Raw genomic sequence first — 24113 nt, 5'->3', positions numbered from 1 at the left:
CATGACTGCGTCTCCTGTCTGAGGTCTGTACAGCTGTGCGGGAGCGGGGCGCTGGCTCCTGGAAGTGGTGGCCCCACGTTCTGCTCCTTTCGTCGCTGCGGTTCCCAGGAGAACCCTGTGGTTCAGCAGATACCGATTTCTGTCCGCATCCACGGATATCAACTTGTATCCGTGGAGGGCTCTACAGATTGTACCCTGGATAATGTCACAAGTATTTAATCAAGAATGGCAATCCAATGAAATTTATGTTTTTGGAGAAAATAAACTCAGAACCAGTGGTTCAGATGACTGAGAATTAATATAATAGCTGCAAGAATATAGTAAGAGGTAATGAGGATGATTTTCTGCAGAATCATTTCCCTGGCTTACAAAATTCTAGTCAGTAAGGTGTTTTCCTCAATCCTGCTTTCATTGACTAATGGGAGCAAAACTGGGTCTATAAGGAACAAGGATTACCATTTTTAATTGGGCTGCTTATAGTTTCAGTCAGTTGCCTTTCAATGGGACTTGTACTCCTAACTCACTTAGATAGCTTTTAAAAATCTTACTCTATATATCTATAGTAGATCAGTGAAATGGAACAATTAATATAACCACACTTTATTCAAAAGGCTTACTTTTCAACCTCTGTACAGTGTTCGATCTTTCTCTTGATTCGACTCTTTCTGGTTAACATACGTGGATGCTGCTGTTGTTCCAGGGAAGTGCATTGGGAATCAAGTAGGGAGTTAGCTTCTTTATTTCGATGGCTTCGCTTTTTCCCTTTCGTAACACAATCTTTAGACATACCAGTGTTTTTTATAGTTGTTTGAGATACTGACTGGACTCTATCTTCCTGTAACAACAGTTAAACAATTAAAGCTATTTCAACTTCAATTGCAAAAAGGTATCAGATTGATCTCTAGTTGGTTTTCCTCCAATAACTTTATGAGGAATTGGATACCCTAGACTCAAATCTTGTATCGCCATCATAGTGTCTAGCAGATTTGCTTTATAGAAAATCCTCTCTAATCAAGTTTAAAGAAATAAAGAAAACACCTCTGTCTAGAAAGGTTTCAGAGTAGCAGCCGTGTTAGCCTGTATTCGCAAAAAAAAAAAAAAAAGGGAGTACTTGTGGCACCTTAGAGACTAACAAATTTATCTGAGCATAAGTGACAGGTTATATTGACAGCCAGTACTCCCAGTCCCTAATTTACTTTAACTATGCTATTTAATTAGTTTTTAAATCAGTAACTTTTATGCAGCAGGTACTTTTATTGAGGACTGTAACACTCAGAAAATAAGTAAATCATTAAGTTTTAAAAAGTTAAACTATGACTTTCAAGCTTCTCTTGCGCTCAGAATGGTAAATTCAGTCAATCAAGAGACAATATATGTGGGTTATGAATTCAAATGCAAGAGATCTCAATTGTAATTATGATCACAGAATCTTAAGTGCTATACTATTAATCCTCAAGCACTGTACCTGAATTTGTTCCACTCCTGAGGCATCTTCAGCTGCATAGCTGACATATCTTATAGCACTAATAATCCCCTGAACAGCAAAGCGCTTGTGCTCCCTGTAGTGCAGGTCTTCAATCTCCCTCTCCATTTCGCTTATGGCTTTCAAAACTGATTCAACTGCAAAAGAGCAATTCCCACAAACTTAACAGTTTTAAACAAATAGAAAACTACTAAAAAGTATCAATGTTGGATTCATAAAAAATAATTGGAAAGACCTTATTGCTAAATTTAGATTATTGTCTTAAAATTGAACTTCTCAGTAATTAAATCCTCCTGTTTTCTCATCTCTCATTTTCAAAATATTTGGGGAGCAAAGCTTTTCAGCAAGCTCAGCGTTAATACTGAATTATCATATTTATTCAAGACTCTGCTCAATATACTACTGCTGAAGTTCTTTATCATTATCAAATCTTATGTACTTCAATATGACACTGACTTTCAAGCTGTTTGAAGATGTAGCCGAAGCAGATGTTGGTACAGAACAGAACATCTGTTGAGTATAAATTCAGAGTGGCAGATTCTCTGCTGATGTAAACTGTCAAAACTTCACTGCCATCAATAGAGCTATGACAATTTATACCAGCTGAGGCCTTGGTTCAGAGTCTATCTTCAGCAGCTACATAATGATTTTTCCTTGAAGGACATTCCGGTATTTAACCATTGATATAATCCAGGTGTAAAGCAATCAGAGTTGCTAATTTTGAACACTTGTGATGACATCTCAGATAGAATGAGGCACACGTAATGGGGATATTAGATATGGTGCAGGATACCTTTATTATTTTTACAATACTTCAAAAAAGTATTTGCTGCTGGTGGGAAAGGACAGTATCCACCAATTACAGTTTTCTTCATTTGATCAGCTTCACTTTGAGTTTTAATCCACTGGATAAAGTTTTTCACTTTGGCATCTCTGGTATATGGTTGGCCTTTGTGCCACCCTGTTAAAACAAAAGGTTCGGGTATTGAAATAAAAGGATCAAATAGATTAAATCATTGTTTTTTTGTTTTTATAAATTACTACATTTGAACACTATACAGCAATATACACAAAAAGCCAAGTCAGAGATGCTAAAACAATGTCCCTTCTAGCAGTCCATAGTGGCTTTATGAACAAAGTGTAATGGGACCCTTATATGGCACTTGGATTTAAACACCCAAACTCCTAAATGCTAACATTTGGGTAGTAAAACAGTTAAACACTCTTTTTAGAACTAGCTAGTTATATTCTGTCCCACACAACAGTGTAAAAAAGATGAGCAAGAAGCAGCATTTCACACCAAGAAGTTACCTTTTCCTCAACAGAGAAGACCCTATTCTCCTGTTACCATTGTGTCTGCAGCAAGATAGACCAATTTAGAGGCTGCTGAGCTGAAAACAGTCTCAGCTGATAATTTTGAGATGTTAGCTGAGGCTCTGATTTAGGAGCCAGGTGGATATAAAGCGGAATAGCTAACATACTGGAAGCAAGTGAGGAGGACACTAAAAATCAGAAGTCCTTCATTTGGGAGCACTAAAATCTAGAACTAGATACCTCTGCCAAGAGGAAGATTTGTGGCTAATCCTGATTCAGCCAATCAGAAGCTCCTCTGCAGACCCAACTGAGTGTGTTGAGGCATCCAGATATTTTTATAAATAATGACATAAAAGTGCATTTTCTTGTTTCCATCTGTCTATAAAGGGACTCAGTACTCATTGTCTGGGCTGACATATCAGGCATACTGTAGAAAACAAACTGGATAGTAAAACAAGGATATGTCTGGGGAAGAATGTTTACTGGGGCTGAATTTAAGATTAAAAGTTATACAGGACCTTTTTGCAATAGAATGGAACACTGGAATCTACGAAAAAAGCAATTGATGGAATTAGAGTTTTTATAAAGGTTCCTTGTTGCATATGATGTAGGAGTATCAAGTTCTTAAAATAGTCTATAATGAAGCAATTAACGAGTCTTCATATGGACCAACCCAACAATAGCACAAACGCTGGATATATTATTATAATTTCTTAAAATATACTGATTTAGCAGGGGAAGACACCTTACATCTTTCGGTTACCATACTGAAGTGTTGTAACTTTTGTAACAATCTCAATATTTTCAGCTCATAACTGTCCTGATCTGCCTTTCAATATCAGTTAGCTCATATATTCTCATTTTGGCTTGTTTAGAATCCATCTGACATCAGCTCAATGAAGTTTTAAAAGTTTTACTCAATAATTTCACTTTCCTTCTTCCTTCTTTTGTCTTCTTGTGCACATCTCTTGTAGACAGGAAGGAAACCTAACCACTTTCTGGACAGGCCAATTTATGAATGCTGAAACTGGACTGGTCTCAAGTTTATAAATCAGGCCAATAGGAATTAAATATGAGGGTATTTTGTTTGGGAGTGGGAGTGGGAGTGGGGGGGGGGGGGAAGAGAGAGAGGAAAAAAGGAACCTGAAGTTATTAAATGGAAAAATACAATTTATTGAATCTCCAGAGGATTTAAGAAGTGGCGCTTTGGTAAAATAACATCTCTGAATGAAGGAAGCAATGCAAGGTATGCTACAGTGTGATGCTGAAATCTGCTTTAAAAGCTAATTGTTTTTGCTCTGTATCTAAAAATACTACGGACATCTTCAAGCTGAAATACCTCATTTACCAAGGAATATACAACCTGCAGTACTTGTCATGTAAAATTAATTTAAAAATAATATTTTATTTACCTGTAATAAACATCTGACTCTCATTTGAAGTTGTAAGATAAAGTGTTCTGGGAGTATTCTCAGTGATATCCCGCACCACTCTCATCTGTGTGCACACCAAATAGGTCACTAGAGAGAAAAAATCATTTCAGTTTTTTCTGGTATATCAAGATTCCAAAGCTGTCCCATACAAAAATAGTTTTAAATGTGCACTTAAAAAAAAAAAAAAAAGGTATCTTAACTCTTGATCCTGCAAAAACTTAACCATGTGGTCAACCCTTCACTCTTTTTTGTTGTCAGAGCTCACAATTTGGGGATGGAACTGGATTCATAGCTGTTAAACAAAGCAATACATTTCAATGGAAGTTAAACATTTGTGCAAGTATTGGCAGGATTCAGGCCTTGGCAAACCATGCTACAATTAAGTTAATATTTCACAATTTGAACATCACAGATGTTTTGTCTCATGAAGATTTGCATTCAGATTAAAACTATGCATAAAAAAGCTTTCCTATGTGCCAGAGTAGTTTCTCTCTCTCTCTCATATATGTTGGAGCTACTGTTCCACTTTGTATAAGTAATTAAATCCTAATAAGGCCAGAGAGAGAGAGAGAGAGAGAGAGAGACTCTGATTATTGACCAGGGGTTCAGGCACTTCCCTGGGATGTGGGCGACCCAGGTTCAAACCTTGAACCTGGGTCGCCCACATCCCAGATGGAGTGCTTTAAGCACCAGGCTACTGGCTATTCTTGGATCAGACTTGCTCATGTTTTTTCATATTTTTTTTTTTTGAAAGGTCTCGTTTTTGATCCACATTAGAACAGAATTTCTTGTCTTCCAGCCTGCCCTACCACCTAATTCTTCATTATGTGACACAACGGAATCTGTCAGTGTTAATAATTAAAAACAGCAACTATGGTGGTATACAATTCTACATTTGATTTCCTCAACTTTGATATTTCAAGTATTCTGCAAAAGAGGCCATACAACTATGATAGTTAAAAGGGGCTTAATTGTGGTACCATTCCAGCTTTTTTTCCCCTAAACTTCATCACAGAATGTCCTCCCCCTCCAAACTCATTTCCCCTTAACCAAAAAACACAGAGTACAAGAAATAGTAGTTAATTTCTCCCTCTCCCCCCCACCTGTAACCGCCATATATTCTTAAGATTTTGTGGTATTGTGGCTGGAAGTGTGATCTCATCACAGATGTTTCTGTGATACATACTAATCACTTTTGCCATAGGAAAGAAAGTGCTAGTTAAGATGATATAGTCTAACAAAAAGTTATGTCAATTTCAGCTGCATTCAAAGCGGAAGAAACAAATCAAGTACCAAACACTAGAGAAAAAAATTTCTTCTGAAAATCAATGGTCTAAATAGAAATAGCATCACTCCCTGAAAAAATATACAGTTTGCAGTCTTTAATGAAGAAATGAGAGACGAGGATTGTGTCTGAAAAATCTTGACTAAGCAACTGGAAAAAGAAAGATATCAGGTAAGCCAATACAATCTTAAATAAATAAAAGCCCTGTATCCACAGAACCAATATGAGCAAGCTTTCCCATGCTGCCCTACAAATGTGTTTCTTCCTTGGCATGGAAAAAAATGTGTTGGGGTGAATGCATAGTTATCACCTAATGTTCATTCAATCCTTGGACTTTGTTGATGCAGCTAATCTGGATACCAACTGTGATTGTGGTTTTTTTGTGTTTGGTGTGGACACTTATCTGCCAGCAACTGAATTAAAGCCACCAACTCATTTCACACAAACCAATTAACAGTCCTTCCCAGCCACCTCTATACACGAACTAGTGACTCAAAGATGAAAATGCTCTGTATCTATTACCAGTCTAATACTTCAGTAAAAGTACATCAAAGTTTTCAAACTAAAGTTTGGCACACAAATCCATATTTATGCATCTAGATAGCTGATTTTCAGAGGTGCTGAGCATCTGCACCACCTGTTCACTTCAATGGGATTTATAGGTGTTCAACATCACTGAAAAGTCAGGCCTTAATGTGTATTGGTTTAAAAACATTTAGAATTAAAGAGAGAGAGAGAAAGAGCAGAGCATTATCCTTAAATACTAAGGCACTATTTCCTAGTGATTAGGGGTCTGTTCCAAAGCCCAATTAAGTCAAGGAAGTCTCCCAATGATGTAATTGGGCATTGGATCAGGCCCAAGTACCCTGAGTGAACAGGGCTGTTCCTTCCTTGCTGAGAGATCCCAGATGGTGGTTTTAGGAAATTGCTCATCATCCCTAAGTATGCTCAAACGTCCATTTCCACAGAGTTTCAACATGACTCCCCTCCCATTCAATCTGTACATAAGTCCCTTGGGGGAGGGTTAGCAAAGCGGCACGAAATGCACGCAACCCGATACTCAGCACTCTCTCTCTCTCTAAATGAACCCAGCCTATTCTGACAAATGCCAGAATTTAAGTGAAATTGGGTCATGGATGAGAAGAGAAATGCAGATAAAACTGAGGTGATGGAGATGCTGATAGCAACTAGAATATATGGCCCGTTGAACTGAGGGTGCACACCTGCATATTTGATATTAAAAGTTACAATATGGAGAGTACAATCTGATGTACAGCATTTGTTAGCAACTCATAAAGCAGCAGTTTCTAGGAAGGTCTTTTTCCACCTCCATCTGGCCAGGAGGTTGCGACCAATTCCTTTGGATGCAGATGCTGATACCATCATACGTGCCTCAGTCACCTCAAGATCGTAATGTCTTGTACATTGGGCTTCATCCAGAAACTGAAGATTATGCACAATCCAGCAATTTTATTAACCTGTGCGGCATGCCGAGAACACCTCATGAGTGCTCTGTGATCTACACGGGATCCCTGTTGGTTTCTGGGTGGAGTTTGAGTTAGTTTTTACCTGTAAAGATCTACACAGCTTAGTACTTGCCTACCTGAGAGGCTGCCCCTTCCCTGTACTATACTGTCGCAGTTACAGTTGGGGAGTCATGAGAGCTGAGAAAGGAGGTTACCAACTGGGTGTTCTCTGCAAGGGGCTTCAAAATTGGAATTCACTCAAACTTGGTTCAAAATAGGCCAGATCAGCTCAATTTTAGGGCATGCAGTAAGGCCCATCTATTTACCTGGGTTATTGGGGAAGGTCTGCTATGATGAGGGCTACCATCTTTTGCTGAGGTAGGCATTGTTTGGGTCTGTTTTTATTACTGCTCATTTATTTTCTGAGTTGGGATGAGAAGTTTTAGTGATAATTTGAATTCATGGCAAAGATGCCTAGAGAGAAAAATATTATAAACGGAAATAAACAAGTAAATAATAAAATAGTCAGACTATTGTACGATAAATACTTGGGTGAATGTGTTCAAATACATCCGGCTGAGAAGTGGCAAACAATTCCAGTATGAATGGTTGGTCTGACGTCCCATCAACAACATGTACCCAGCGATGTATCCAAAAATCTTCACTATATTCTGCACAGACAAAATTTTTTTTAAATTAAATAATATTCCATCAAATTGTAATAATTTGATAAATGTTGAAAAGAATTTTTATAAAAACCTCTCTTTCTTGTTCTTTCAGCCCTTCCTACAAATATTACAAGACCAATAATATCACAGGAATGATTGTTCGGTAAGTTCTCCAGTTCTGACCTAAAAACAAAATTAAAGAGAAATGGTTGATAATTCTTAAAGACCTGAAATTTAAATCACTCTGAAAATTCCTAAATAGTGCCTAGAGCAGAAAAGTAGGGAAGACATAACAAGGTATAATGGATGTTTTCCTGTAATATTCCCATTTAAAATTCAATAAAAATTAGCAAAACATTAGCCCACACATAACAGAACACAAACCTTTATTTTACCTTGTGACAAACCGATATCTAACTTCAGGTAATCTCCACTCCGGTTTAACCATTTTTTCTGGAATAATGTTAATTTTAGTTGGAGGATCTCGAACATTCAGGCTAATTTCTGGGGAAAAACAATAGCATTTTAAGCATAAAAATGTATTCAAAGGAAACCTTTACTTTAAGTTTCTGAATAAGTGGAGAGACAAGGTGGGTGAGGTAATATCTTTTATTGGACCAACTTTTGCTGGTGAGAGACAAGCTTTCAAGCCACAAGGAGGCCTTCTTTAGGTCTGAATAAGTGATATTTTTGTTGAATAAATGAAACACTCTTACTTTGGCCCACTGCTTTTGCAAGTACGAATAAAATTTGTCTCTCTGATTTTAGGTCACTACATGGATAAAAGGATCAGAAAGGTAGCCGTGTTAGTCTGGATCTGTAAAAGCGGCAAAGAGTCCTGTGGCACCTTCTAGACTAACAGATGTATTGGAGCATAAGCTTTTGTGGGTGAATACCACGAAATTCACCCATGAAAGCTTATGCTCCCATATGTCTGTTAGTCTAAGGTGCCACAGGACTCTTTGCCACTTTTACATGGATAAAGTGAGGAATGTAAGGATGTCATAAAAGGTTGTAACAAATTATACGAAGAACCTTGCTGGATTGTCCAGTTCCTGGGGTAGTCTGTTGATGATCCAGTTGGATATTTTAAAAACCTTTTGTCAACCACTATCGACAGGTTTTTAAACACTGTCAAAGATCACCAGAATTCACAGAACACTTGTAAAGGATGAAATAGGGGGGGAAGACAGCTGAAGTGCCAGTGGTGGAAGTTCTGATTTGACTCCAAGCGATTATGATCAAGAAATTCTGTTGTATATTTCCATTACAAGCAATTCGGCAGGTGCAGTACAGTGACTGATAGCGTATGCCAGAGATTTGGGCTTGGGTGAGGACTCCTTGGCTGAAGCTTAATCCAGATAAGATAGAGAATTACTAGATTCTTGGAAGCAACCCAAACTATTATATATTTATGTGAGCTCCATAAATTTATGGCAGGAGGTTATTAACAACAATTCAGGTCTGCAATTTAGAAGTATTGTTATATCCTGAGCTGAAAAGGCAGTAGTTTTGGAGAACGCATCTGGTGTGGTATGATCATCTGTTTCAGTGGCCCTTGCTGCATCATCCCTGTCTTTGTCACTTTGAGATTACTGTAATATACTCTATACCTTATGACCATTCAGACGCTGAAGATTGTTGCTAAGCACACTGAGCTATGTTCATTAGGACCACATAAATTCAGTGAACTAAGATACACACACTGCCTCTGGGCTACTGGGTGGAATTCAAGGTGCTGGTTTTAACATTTAAAGCCCTAAATGGTTTGGGTCCTGAGAAATCACCACAGTCCTCCTTCTATACTACCACAATTGCAACCAGCAGAGGAACACAAGCTAGCGCTCACTTGATAGAATATAGAAAGTTGTTATTGAGATATTCTCTGAGAAGGTCCCTCAACTATGGGATGCATTTTTCCCCATGGTCGGACAAAAGCTGGCTTTTTTAATCTTTCAGACACATAGACTCATTTTTGGGAATCTGAGAATGAGGATAGGAGAGAATATTTGGTTATTTATAAGATGGGATATAATGGACTAAAAGTGCATTATTTCAATGGTCAGTGATTTTAGCAGTTCAATGTAACTGTCTATTATTGCGTTTCAATTAACTATCGGAAGGGCACTCACAGTATGTGCATGTTCTAAAATAAATATCCTATAGCAGAATTTGTGGCTGACAAAGTATTTAAATCAAGCCTTTGTTTATACATTTTATTTTTTTTATACCTTCTGAGACAATTTACTGAACCAACATCTCACTTTTAATGTCATTCTGAAAATACAGAGCAAGTGCATGCTGAAATAGTTATATAAAATGGGTATCTGTTGTCCTACAGAATTTTTCTATATTCTTGCAGTCTACAACACTACTCTGTCTTTTTACAAGATCCATGAATATAGCTCATCCATCGATCTGTAATTTTTTTTTTTGTTAAATACATGCCAGGGAAAAATATTTGAGCTTTTTGCCAAAAATTGAAAAACACAGAATAACGTACACATTTTGGATAAGAGAAATTTTTTTTTTTTTTAAAAAACAAACTACATCTATAGTCTGCAGATGCCCCATGACACTTCATTATTGAGTTACGATTCTTATTCTTGCATTGTGCAATTATTAGCCTTTATTATATGTAGCCTTACTTCCCAAATTGTTTTTAATCTCATCACCACTGATACCCCAATAAATGGCATGGTGACACCAAACTGAAGATTTCCATAAGTGTTAAAAATTTGAGTGATTTTTGTTTATACAAAAAGGAGTCTCAGTCTAGCATATCTGACAGTGCCTCTTTACTGCAGGCAGGCCTGTGGCAATTATAAATTACTGTTACGCTGGCTTGTAAGCATTAACAGTTTTCATTTCTGTCTTCCCCCCCAAGTCTCCCTGCCTGGCAAAACATTTCTCTCTCCTGCCAACTCATCATAAACACTTCAGATGCTAAGTACAGGGTTTAAAGAAAAATGCATAAGACAGAACACATGACTGAGCAGTGCAACACATTGTTTATTTTCATGCACTGTAGTGACTACATTAGCAAAACTGTCATCACTAAGAAGAAAATGAGATGTATACACCAACCCCCAAAGATATGTATTTTTGTGTGTGTCAAAGAAATGGCTTTTCTGATTGCTGTTTAATTCAGAATATGAGTACGTAAGGAAGGGGAGTCCATATTCAGGGAGAAAGAAGTGTTGGTGACAAGGCCTGTTATGGGGAGGCCATTGTCTTGCAATAAGGCATTAGCGTTTCTGTATTAGGGCTGCCTTGGCTCTGTCACACCCTCCAACAGCAGAAAGGAAGCCTCTTTCCTCTGTGTTGAGGAATCAGTACATCAAGGACCATGATACTATTGTTTAGTGCACCTGGTAGCGATCATTAATGCAAAATGAGATCATAAAGCACCAAACTTTTACTTCAGTGGGGTGCCACATGGGCACCGGTATGGATTGTTACAGGATGTGGCTCTTAGATCCTACCTTGAATGATCCGGATGAGGATGTAAATAGTACATTAATTATATTTGTTTGCAACACTAATGTGAAAGCAAGGCCAAATTAAGACAGGCACTAGAGCCCTGTACCCGGGGCCCCAACACTTGGAATTATGTGATCATATCAGACTCAGCTTTCATTTACAAAAAAATGATAGTTTTTCATCTAATGGTTGTGGAGGGAAAAAAGCTTGTCAACATGACCCAGCTGTAACCAAAGCAGGAATATCTACCCCAGGGTGCAGACAACCTGAAATAACAGCTGTGAGAGGTATGCATTACCTCATTCATCTCAAGTGGGTGAAGCTCCAAGACCCACTGCTCTCACTGACCACACTAACACCATCCCAAAAATGGATTGTGTATTTCACCTGCCTTTGAATGGGAACTGAAGGTAAATCTATTGAAAGACCACGTAATTTCACTGTAGCTCTTGTAACTGGTCAGCTGAAATGGTATTTTCTAACTTTTTAACAGCAATACTTGGAATCAGATTTCTGGAATACTTAACCAATTGTAGTAAATCTCTTCATCTGCGAATCCCCTGGTGTTGGCTGTGTTTTAAATGGATAACTGGTTTTGATACCATACTGTTCAAGCAGAAGTACTGTACCAATCTTCATACTGTTATACCACTCAGGACATAAAGAATTCCACAAAACCATCGACATCATCCCTGAACTATCAGCAACTTCAAAATAAGCCTAGAAAAGAAAAAGCAAACATGTGTTTGACCTTTACCTACACAGATAACAAATTTTTTTCTTTTTGGATAACTATTAAAATGCCTGCCCAATTAACAGTAATGTCCCTACTAGTTTTGATACTCATTATAAACTTGAAGCCATGGTATGCTCCATAAGCTTAAATTCAAACATGGGACTGTGATGCAGGAAAATATAGGATTCTTGCACTCTCAATTATGTAGCTGCTCCTGTTCAGCATTTCTAAATGCCATGAATCAGTTTCACAATATAAACCTTGAGGAAATATTATAGGCCAGAGATGTAGGACTATAGGAAAAGAGATGAAGCAACCAAGCGAGAACTGTATTAGTAGCTCATCAGGGAATCTCACTTCTCTGTTGATCTCAATCCTGCAAAGATCCTGCACATGAGTAGTCCCTATTGACATCAGTGGGAGTACTCACATTCATAAAGATAGTTGCATGTTTAGTCTTTGCAGGGTCAAACTCACAGTATGCTACTAATGTGGGATCTTCACCAGTTTTTTCAAATAAATACATAATAATACATCATAATTAGCAGAATGGTTCTCCCTCCAGAGCTCTATTAGAAGGGTAATTTTGAGCCTCCCTCACTCTCCTTCCCCACCTCCTATAATGAAAATGTTCACATTTCTCACAATGTTAAGGTAACCCCTCAAATGGGGGGGGGGAGGGGGAGAAACCCAGAAGTTTTTTTTAAAATAGGTTTTTTAAAGAAGATAACACTTCAAAATGCCTGTATGAAGAACCTCTATTAAAAACTGTCAAGTTATAACTCAGGAATCATTTGCTAAACAGCATGGGTCATAATACTGTGTGTGGGCTAGTTTTCAAGAAAAAAATATATTACTAGCAGAGGGGTATTTTGTCATCAAAGCTAATATATAAAATTGTGTAAGAGTCCCCTTATGTGGAAATTTTGTGAACAAAATATTCTGACAGAAAACTTTACGTGAACCCTTTTCACAGGGAAATCTTCATATGCCAAACTGGGAAAACTTTGCATGCCAGCAGGTTAGAGCTGGAAAACCTTTCTAGGCAAAGTCTACAAATGCACTTCAACACATACAAAAAAATGCATACGTTGAATGATTCCTCACTGCCACTCCTCTACCCAGATAAAACCCTGTCCAAGGACCATGTTTGTGCAGGTGACCCAATCCACATAATGCCTCTCAGATCTTCCAGGATACTTGCAGAATGCAGCAACTCAGTGGAACAAACCTCTTTTCCACCTGTATCCACTTGTTAGCCACCAACAATCACCATTATGCTTTCTTCTACACAATCCACTACGCATGGCTGTCCATGAACTCACCTGCAAGGCCCCTACATTCTACCTTTAAGTCCCTCTTAAAAATCTATTTCTGCCATTCTGCCTATAGTGAATCGTGTTGATAAGCACAGAATATTCCTTTTCTGGCTTCCTTTCCCTGACCTGTGTATTACTTGTCTGTCTGTCCTCAGATTGCAAGTTCTTTGGGGCAAGTTATGATGTTCCAGAATATTTTTGTTCCATGCAGAATAATGCACAAATCTTTGTGTGTTAAAAATAATTCAATACATGTAGCTTTAGGCACACAACATTTCATACTATGTGGGGACTTCAGTGCATTATGGCCTAAATGCAGAACATTAATAAAAAAAAGATGTAATGAGCCAGTGGTGCTGGATCTTTCCTCTTCCTCATCTTCCATTGACTCCTCCACTTGAATCAACTCTAGGTACTGATCCCATAGTTCATACCATGGACTGTGACTGATGTTCCACCCTTGTTCCTGAGCAGTTTAAGAGCACCACCTGTCCGGGGTCTGCTGAAATACAGCACCAACAAGAGATCCAGACTTATTTTTCATCTGCGTGGGGGAACAACAGCTTAGAACAATAGGAGTGTAGAGACCCGTCATCAGACAAAATGTTATGTACTGATGCTCATTTGAAAGTATCCATGCAGGCCTAATTCATGCTCTTCCAAAACAATCCTTAAAACTTAAAGTCAAGATTTCTATGATAAAAACAAACACCTGAAAAACTAATATTACAATATAAAAGCACCTAACCGTTTGGAAGCAATAACCAAATAAAGTAATGTACATGATGTTTAAATACATGTACATTCTAAGAAAAATGTACACATGTAAAAATTTGCAAACATTACAACTAAGGCTGGCCAGAGATTAAAAAAATTAATCGCACTAACAACAATAGAATACCATTTATTTAAATATTTTAGATGTTTTTCTACATTTTCAAATATATTGATTTCAATTACAATACAGAATACAAAGTGTACAGTGCTGACTTTTTTATTACAAATATTTGTACTGTAAAAAAAGAATTTGTATTTTTCAATTCACCTAATACAAGTAGTGCAATCTCTTTATCATGAAAGTTGAACTTACAAATGTAGAATTATGTACAAAAAAAATAACTGCATTCAAAAATAAAACAATGTAAAACTTTAGAGCCTACACGTCCACTCAGTCCTACTTCAGCCAATCACTCAGACAAACAAGTTTGTTTCCATTTTGCAGGAGATAAAGCTGCCTGCTTCTTGTTTACAATGTCACCTGAAAGTGAGAACCGGCGTTCGCATGCATTGTTGTAGCTGGCGTCACAAGATATTTGCATGCTAAAGATTCATATGTCCCTTCATGCTTCAACCACCATTCCAGGGGACATGCGTCCATGCTGATGATGGGTTCTGCTCGATAACAATCCAAAGCAGAGTGGACCAATGCACGTTCATTCTCATCATCTGAGTCAGATGCCACCAGCAGAAGGTTGATTTTCTTTTTTTGGTGGTTCGGGTTCTGTAGTTTTCGCATCAGAGCGTTGCTCTTTTAATACTTCTGAAAGCATGCTCCACACCTCGATCCTCTCAAATTTTGGACAGCACTTCAGAGTCTTAAACCTTGGATCGAGTGCTGTAGCTATTTTTAGAAATTTCACATTGGTACCTTCTTTGTGTTTTGTCAAATCTGCAGCTGAAGTGTTCTTAAAACAAACATGTGCTGGGTCATCATCCGAGACTGCTATAACATGAAATATATGGCAGATTGTGGGTAAAACAGAACAGGAGACATACAATTCTCCCTCAAGGAGTTCAGTCACAAATTTAATTAACACTTTTTTTTTTTTAAATCTGAGCATCAGCAGCATGGAAGCACGTCCTCTGGAACGGTGGCCGAAGCATGAAGGGGCATACAAATGTTTAGCATATCTGGCACGTAAATACCTGGCAAGGCCGGCTACAGAAGTGCCATGCGAATGCCTGTTCTCACTTTCAGGTGACACTGTAAATAAGAAGCAGGCAGCAGTATCTCCCATAAATGTAAACAAACTTGTTTGTCTTAGCGATTGGCTGAACAAGAAGAGGGACTGAGTGGACTTGTAGGCTCTAAAGTTTTACATTGTTCCATAACTGCACTCAAAAAACAAACAAATCTACATCTGTAAGTTACACTTTCACGATAAAGAGATCGTTCTTGGATAATGTGAATTGAAAAATACTACTTTTTATTTTTACAGTGCAAATATTTGTAATAAAAATAATATAAAGTGAGCACTATATACTTTGTAGTCCGTGTTATAAAAGAAATCAATATATTTGAAAATGTAGAAAAACATCCAAAATATTTAATAAATTTCAATTGCTACTCTACGGTTATAAGTGTGATTACTCGCGATGAATTTTTTAAATTGTGATTAATATTTGAGTTAATCGTGTGAGTTAACTGCCATTAATCAACAGCCCTAACTACAACCATTAACTCTGATTCTTTATGATATAGTTATCAAGAAAAATTCAGTTTGAGATAAAGACAAACAAATAAAAAAACAACACCGACACTATTCTAACACCATGAAGCTCTATAGTAACAGGGCTCAGTCACATATACACACATGGGATTTATCATTTTCATACTTTTAAATGGATAAGCTTTTACAATTGTAACAATTTATTAAGGGTTTATTTGTTGCTTACTGTAGGACCCTTGGCTGTACCCTTACTGTATGGAAATAAGAAGTATCTGCACACCTCAGAACTACTCAGACAAGTTGGATTTTTTCCCCCTACCTGATACGGTATATCCAGTTTTTTGTCAGGTTTCCCATAGTACCTTAGTCTAGCCTTATGCAAGATTCTCACAAGCAATGGACTGAAGTGTATTCTGCTCCTCCAGTTCATTTCCAGATGACCAAGAGAAGTTAATTTGGATACTAGTGAAAAAGCAGAAAGCAGGAAAAAAAAAAATAAAAATCAAGTGATAAAAGAGTCCACATGCTTGAATTTGAATAAACCTCTTTGGTGGTATATGTGCTGCTGCCTGATTTGTATCAGCAGATTATAGAAATGTATTAAGGCAGACAGGATTTCATATGACAGGTTTCAGAGTAGCAGCCGTGTTAGTCTGTATCTGCAAAAAGAACAGGAGCACTTGTGGCATCTTAGAGACTAACAAATTTATTTGAGCATAAGCTTTCGTGAGCTTGCATCTGATGAAGTGAGCTGTAGCTCACGAAAGCTTATGTTCGCATAAATGTTAGTCTCTAAGGTGCCACAAGTACTCCTTTTCTTTTTGAGGATTTCTTATGTATTTTATAATATTTCTCATAAAAATTAAAAGTGTTTGATAATGCTATATAAACAAACTCAGTTCTTAGTCATCTGTACAAAGTACTGAACTTTTTCTTCTTCTTCCAAAAACAGCAGCGGCATATATGTTGAAAGTACGACTACTACATTTTTATCATGCAAGTAAAAAAAAACAAAAAAACAGTGGGAAGCTTTTATGAAATACAGATTTCAGTGAACTAGGGCCCTCAATCTTGCAGCGAGTTGTGCATGGGCAGACTCCTGCACCTAAACAGAGCATTGTTCACTTTTGTCGGGCTCGTGTGTGTTTGCAGGGGCCTGTTAGTGCAGGAATGGAACTACGTTTCTACTCAGATTTCACTTCAAATCTGAAATTAGGCCCCTACTTAAGACCTGTATTTTGAGAAAATACTTCTAACACAGCTGTTTTTTAATTTAACATGTTTTTAAAATATTTAGAATGTTTACTGTTTACTAATTGTTTAATGTTTACTAATGTTTATTGGCTAATTACCTCACAATTTAAACAATGTCTACGGTAGGCTTGTTTTGCCGCTATAGGAATATTGGTAGACTACAGTGGCAGAGCACTCCTACTGTGGATGCACCTCTACCGGCATAACTGGATTTTATTCCAGTATAGTAACCAGCCCAGAGGCAAAACAAGCTACAGTGGTAAAAGCACAGCTTTGCCAGTAGAGATGCATCTACACCAAGGACTTCTGGTGGTACACCTACCTTGGTCAGTGATCACATCTCTTTACGCAGAGTGGACACAGCCAGCAAAAATCTGTTGCATAGACCTGGCCTTAGTGATCATGAAAGGGAACATGACTCATCACTTATAATATAATTCAAATGATAACCGTGAAATGAAGGGCTTTGACCATATCAGAATGTTTAAAATAAACTAAAAAGTACTTCTTCACACAAGACAACATGTGGAATCATTGCCAGGGGATGTTGTGAGGGACAAAAGTATAGCTGGATTCCAAAAAAAATTAGATAAGTTCATAGAGACTAGCTCCATCAGTGGCTATTAACCAAGATGGTCAGGGATTCAGCCCCACACTCTGGGTGTCCCTAAACCTCTGCCAGAAGCTGGGACTGCTCACTGTCAGAGATGAGCTACGGGGCTAGACAGATGGTTGGTTTGGCTCAGCATAGCCATGCTTAGGGTTACCACTTGTCTGGGTTTTCCCGGACAAAGCCTCTTTTTTGAGCCTCCTTTCTCTATAAAGGGATAGAGAGGATTAACAGGCTTCCCCCTAGGTTTTTTACAGAGCAGACAAGCTGTAGCTCAGAAAGAGCCCTGATTGGTCCCACCCCTGAATCTGGCTGATTAGTCCATTCGCCTGCAAGCCCCAGCTGTGGATCTCAGCCCTGGGGGAGACCACAGCTGTTGCTGCGGCGTATCAGCCACCCTGCCAGGGAGCGATGCCACACTCCACTTCCAGCAAGTATCCCTGCTGCGGTACCCAACTTTACCATCCCTCTAGCTCCTCCCTTGCCCCCAGTGTCCTCTTTTTGGGAACCTGAACTCTGATAACTCTAGCAATGTTTCACAAATGCGGCCACCAGGGGCTTTTTGTGCAGCCACAGACCACCAGGATGTGATGGAGGAGGGGGAGTGAAGCATTATCCCCTCCCCCGCCCTTCCTGTTGCTCCTGGATGCGCCACGCTGCACCACCTCTGGAGACAGGTGGGGCACAATGCTGAAGAAGCAAGATGAGTTCTCGACCTAAGGCATGGGGGCACAATTGGGGGTCAGGCTTCAATCCTGGTGGTTGGGCGGCAGGCTCAGGTAGTGGAACTTAGGAAGCCTGGCTGTGTGGACCAGGGCTTCAACCACGGGGCTTTGAGAGCCAACACCCGGCTCCAGCAGTGACGTTTTGGGCGCTGACCCCTAGCTTTAGTCACCTGGCCCCGGCCTGTGGCCAGGCCCACAGGGCTTTAGGCTCCAATCCCTGGCTATGTGGCAGCAGGCGCTGATCCCTGGCTCTGGCCGTGTGGCACCAACCCCTGGCTGCATGTTCTGATCCCCAGCCCTGGCTGCTGACCTCTAGCTCCAGCCCTCGACGCCAACCCCTAGCCCCAGGTATGCAACAGTGGGCACTGACCTTGGGCTCTGGCGGGTGCTGGTCCTGTGTGTCAATCCCCGTCAGCGATCGCCAACTCCTGGTGCCAGTCCCAGTAGCCCCTGGCTGCTGATCACAGGAGCTGGCCCTGGTCACTGACCCCTGGCCCTGGCTGTGCAGCAGTGGATGCCAATCCTGGGCTTTAGTGGACGCAGGCCCTGGGTACAGATCCCTGGTGGTGGGCACCGACTGCTGGCTGCGTGTTGGCAGGCTTTGACTCCAAGCCCTGGATGCCCACCGATAGCTCCGGCCTTGGTCCACTGGTCCCAGTCCCCCAGCCCCTTCTGTGAGTGCCATGAATGGGCTCTGGTGGGAGCTGGCCCTGGATGCCGATCCCCAGCCCTGGCCATGCAGCAGCAGGTGCTGACCTGGGCTCCGGCAGGTGCTGGCCCTGGGTGCCGAGCCCCAGCTCCGGGCACACAACAGCAGGTTCCGACTCCCACTCTCCTGGCTGTGCAGCTCCTACCCCTGGGCTCTGGCTGCGAGCACTGACCCCCAGCTGCATGGCCACCGATCCCTGGGGCGGGTCGTGGGACTCACCACCCACTCCCTCACCCCTGCTGCCTCACCTGGCCCCGCATCCAACCCCCTCACCGCATTGCCCCTGGATCCCGCTACCTTCCTGGTCCTGCATCCATCCCCCCCCCCCCCCGCCGCAGCTGATTCCCCCTCCCACCAGGGCTTAATTTATCCTGGAGCTTGCTGTGAAAGGTGATATTAACAAACATGCAAACGTCACTTTTCACCGCATTATGTATTTTTTTCCTCATCCTTGAGGCGGTCAAACCCCCCCAACCCCCCATACAAGTACATTGCAACGATTTGGAGATCTGTGCGCGCAGATATATTTGTTTTTCCTACAGCGAAAAAAGTATTTTGGGGCGGGGGGGAAGTGGCCGTGCGGCCACCCCGCTGAGGCCACCCACCATTGTGCCGCGAGAAGCCCTGGGGCCCCACGCTGACGGCGCGACCCGCACCATCCCCACCACAGCAGGGCTTGGGCCAAGGGGCCGCTGAGTTCCCAGGCGCCTGCAGGCCTGACACGGCCAACAAGCCCCCCCCCCCCCGCCCCCCGCGTTTCCCTGCATCGACGCCCCTCCCCCCCCCGCGTTTCCCTGCATCGACCCCCCCCCTCCCCCTCCCCCGCCCCCTCACCATCGATATCGACGCGCTCCGGCGGCCGGCTCGCCAGCCAGATGTCCCCGTAGGGGTCTTCGTTGTTCCACAGGGGCAGGTAATGGCTCCTCCCGCCCTTGAGGGGCAGGCGCCGCTGCGCGCCGGGCTCGCGGCCCCCGGGGGCCAGGTCCGACGGGTCCCGCAGCACGTCCAGCCGCTCGAGGCACAGGAAGCCCGAGCTCAGCTTCTTCTCGTCGTACAGGTAGGAGCAGCGGCTGAGGCGCAGCCGGCCGCCGGCGCGCAGCGCGCTCCTCTGCACCAGGGCGTTCAGCGGCGGCGCCAGGTAGCACTTCTCCCGCCGGCTGCCGTCCGCCAGGGTCACGTCGTAGCAATAGGCCGGGGCGGGCGGCTTGGGCAAGGCGCTGCTGCTGGGCGGCGGCGGCGGCGGCGGCGGGCTCTCCGCCATGTAGCGCTCCACCGCCACCACGGCCACCGGCGGGGCCTCGGCCAGGGACACGCTCAGCTGGGAGGAGCGGAGCACCTCGTGGCAGAGCCGCTGGAGCCAGGAGGCGGGGCTTGGGCCAGCCCCCTCCTCAGCGCGGGGCCCCACGGCCGCGTCCTCCATGGCGCTGGGCACCTCGGAGCCCCCGGGCAGCGGCCCGCTTGGGCTCCCTCCGCCTGTCACTGGGCGCGCCCGGGGGCCGCCATGTTGCCCGCGCGAGGGGGCGGTTCCCGGAGGCGGCCGCAGGGCCCGCGCGCTCCATTCGAAGAGTCCAACGGCTGCGCCGGGAGATACGGAGGGGAGAGCGCGCTGCAGGCGGCTCGGGAGGGGGCGGGGCAGTTCTGGTCGGGGGAAGGAAGGATGGTGGGGCAGGGGGAGGTTCTGGGAAGTGGAGGAGTGGGAGGATCTGGTGTGGGAGTAGGGGTGGAGAGAGGATCTTGGTACTGGGGAAGAGGCTGAGGATCTGGCAGGTTTGGAAAGGGAAGCAGGGGCAAGTAGGAGAAACGGGGTGACAGGGTATGGCAAAGGGAAGTCATTTAGCGTGTCTCCTTTGTGACATGGGCTAGTGGGGCACATGAAACCTGGCTTTCCATAGCGCATTAAGTCACGTTCAAGGGTTGGGTCCTTATTTTCCAGGCACTCCCTGGCATGGGCCCAGGATATGTAAAAGAGCCTAAAACTCGGGGATGAAGACCACGATTGACAACTGCTCCTCTGGCACAATAGGACTCTCTACAATACGGATAACACTCATCTGTGAAAAGAAAAGGAGGACTTGTGGCACCTTGGAGACTAACAAATTTATTAGAGCATAAGCTTTCGTGAGCTACAGCTCACTTCATCGGATGCATTTGGTGGAAAAAACAGAGGAGAGACACCAAATGCATCCGATGAAGTGAGCTGTAGCTCACGAAAGCTTATGCTCTAATAAATTTGTTAGTCTCTAAGGTGCCACAAGTACTCCTTTTCTTTTTGCGAATACAGACTAACACGGCTGCTACTCTGAAACTCATCAGTGAGAGAGACAGAACTTTCTGGGGAGTGCGAGCTGTCTGAGATTGGGGAATGAATTTCCCCAGGAAATCAGGAGCATCACAAACCTCATCATCTTCTGTCCCAAGTGCAAGGTGCATTTCTTTGACCTTGCCTGCAAGGTCATAACCACGAAGCGGTGTGTACATTTAAAAAAACACACACCATCAACAAAAACTAAGGGTATATTTCACTGCACACATGGGTCTCCTGCTGAGGATGACTGAATGAACCACATATGACAATTTTTATCGCACCATTTAATGCACTACTGGAAGGTGCTCAGAGACTACAGTGATGAGAGAAGTAAGGGAACCTATGTTGTATAGAACTTCTACTATTATTATTACTATTGGTTTGTATAGCGGTTGCACTTGGGTGGCCCAGTCATGGTTCACTTTACTCGATACTGTACAAATTACATCAGAAAGATAGTTCCTTTCCCAAAGACCTTACACGCAAAGTATAAGACAAGAGGCAATAGGTGGATATGACAAACAGAGAACTTAGACAATACTAGTCAGCATGATTCAGTAATTGAGGAAAATATGCTTCTCAAACTTGCACTTACAATAGCTTCATTAGGTCTCCCCATTTTGTATCTGTGCTGTTTATTTCCTTTCCTGGGGCAAAGGACGTTACTGGTTGTAGTGAATTTTTAGTATAAAATTTCCCCATATTGCTTGCAACTTTTACTGTTCTAATCTCACATGGTCACTATGCAGTCTCTGCGTATTTGCTATTCCTTCTGTTTTGGTGCCATCTGCAGTTCTGATCACAGATGAATTTGCACCAAAGAAACCTAACACATATCACATAAAGCTGCAGCACAAAGTGGCTAAAAGTGGCAAATTACAACTGAGCCCTGGATAACAACTAGCTCCTCTGGCTGTAACTGCTGCTCAAGGCATGACTGCTTGAAGATTAACATGCTTCAACATCGGGACAGTGAACCACGATTTGAGAATGGTTAAATATATCTGCCTGTTGCCTGTGCGATAGTAGAGTATTCATCTTGGGGAAATAGTGGAAGCCTTTTGGTTGGGGCCATGTGAAAGAGATCAAAACTGCATTTCCCTTGGACTAGTCCTAATAAGTCTTTTCTATCAATGATTTCTGTGATTATGTCTAATACGTTCCTTAGAGAGTTTAAAAACAAGATCAGACGTTCTGTGTATTTACACTTAAACTAGATTGCAAAAGCATTTATTAAGCACATCTTTATACTGATGTGACTGATGAAACAGTATCTGTTCTAAAGAGCCTTTTCATTACATTTGTAGATAAGGATTTCACCTCACAAGCAATAAAGCCAAATCTTTCCCAGAAGTTTGCTTCTTTAATTTTCAACTAGAAAATGGCTCACCAGTTATAACAAGAACATCTCCAGGTCATTCCCAGATTGCCTGCAATTACATACTTTCTGTGCTTATGGAGATAAGCAGTTGTCCTGCAGGGTGTCTTGTTTATGGCAATGCCAAGTGTTATGTGCACATCTTTCCTTAGCATTTACATCACTCTATGTATCAGGATATGGCACAAAAATACAGTCCACTACGAGAATGTAGCCTCCACACAATGAAAGTACCTAAAGAAAACTAGCCATGAAGGCAGAATTCACAATTTCTAATTCTGGAAGAATCTACATGTTGTATGTTTTCGCAGGAGGGGCACTTCTCCCATTGGCTGGCTCCTGAAGGGCTCCTTTCTCACCAGCTGCTGTTTCTGGGCACAGAGGTCTGACTGACATGCCAGTTTCAGAACTGAACCGGGGGAAGCTACTTTCGGCTTCAAGTCCCCTTTGTCACATACTTCTGTACTAGATATGGACTGGTCACAGAGCTTGCTCCTACACACCAGGTACAGTTGAGGTTAGTTTAAATAAGGTACAGTAGAATCTCAAAGTTACAAACATCAGAGCTATGAACTGACCAGTCAACCACACACCGCATTTTGAACCAGAAATACACAATCAGGCAGCAGCAGAGACTGGGGGGAAAAAAAAAGGCAAATAAACTACAGTACTGTGTTAAACTTAAACTACTAAAAAATAAAGCATCATTTTTCTTTTGCATAGTAAAGTTTCAAAACTGTATTATCAGTGTTCAGCTGTAAACTTTTGAAAGAACCACCATAACGTTTTGTTTAGAGTTATGACAACCTCCATTCCCGACGTGTTTGTAACTCTGTATTTTGCATACAGTGCCACCCAGTGGCTGAATAATATAATACAGTTTAGCATTCCATTACATCTACCACTTTAAGTTATGACCGGTTTCAGAGTAGCAGCCCTGTTAGTCTGTATTCGCAAAAAGAAAAGGAGTACTTGTAGCACCTTTTGTTAGACTCTAAGGTGCCACAAGTACTCCTTTTCACTTTAAGTTATACATCCTTACCATTTACAAAATGTACACTATCATGCTGTCTTTGAAGTTCAATATATCTCATTCTGTTAAGTGTCTGTGAATCATACTGGTTTTCTAATTACTCTACCCAAACTTGTAACAACTTGGTCATCAGTCTGTCCATTTGTTGCAACGTCTGACTGTGGCTGGTTTGGAACCCTTGAGTCTTCTTTTTCCTGTTCTGTATCTGCCATTTCTAGAATTTACTCTGTTGATTGTTCTTTCTGAGGAACAAACTGTAGTTTCTGTTGAACTGTCCACTGTTGGTTTCTGTCACAGGTGATCTGAATTCTTTTTCTTTACAACAGCTGCAGTTATCCATCCTTTTTCTCCATCTAATTTGACATGAACACAGTCATCAGGTTCTAGACCTGTCAGTTCTCTAACTGCGTGACATCTTTTGTAAAAAAAGTGTTCATAAGCTTTTTTAACCCTTTTATCCGA

The 24113-nt window shown here is 41.6% G+C and overlaps 1 protein-coding gene across 3 annotated transcripts in view; it reads right to left on the bottom strand.

Moving 5' to 3' along the window:
- Positions 1-20553, bottom strand: part of RADX (RPA1 related single stranded DNA binding protein, X-linked) — a 39378-nt gene extending 18825 nt beyond the window's left edge. For 2 of the 3 annotated variants that reach the window (XM_043492932.1, XM_043492933.1), the window contains exons 1-10: positions 19770-20553; positions 15957-16099; positions 11660-11852; positions 8045-8153; positions 7741-7832; positions 7530-7652; positions 4210-4317; positions 2277-2444; positions 1466-1620; positions 618-835 (exon numbers count right to left, since the gene is read on the bottom strand). In XM_043492932.1, coding sequence (XP_043348867.1) covers positions 618-835; positions 1466-1620; positions 2277-2444; positions 4210-4317; positions 7530-7652; positions 7741-7832; positions 8045-8153; positions 11660-11852; positions 15957-16099; positions 19770-20355 — 1895 coding nt within the window. In that variant the 5' untranslated portion in view covers positions 20356-20553. The remainder of the gene's footprint in view (positions 1-617; positions 836-1465; positions 1621-2276; positions 2445-4209; positions 4318-7529; positions 7653-7740; positions 7833-8044; positions 8154-11659; positions 11853-15956; positions 16100-19769) is intronic. The other variant, XM_038416094.2, reaches the window with a different exon arrangement.
- Positions 20554-24113: the final 3560 nt, after the last annotated feature.

Source organism: Dermochelys coriacea, chromosome 9 (genome assembly GCF_009764565.3).
Source record: "Dermochelys coriacea isolate rDerCor1 chromosome 9, rDerCor1.pri.v4, whole genome shotgun sequence".
Lineage (NCBI taxonomy): Eukaryota > Metazoa > Chordata > Testudines > Dermochelyidae > Dermochelys > Dermochelys coriacea.
This window is presented reverse-complemented; position numbering and strand designations above follow the sequence as displayed.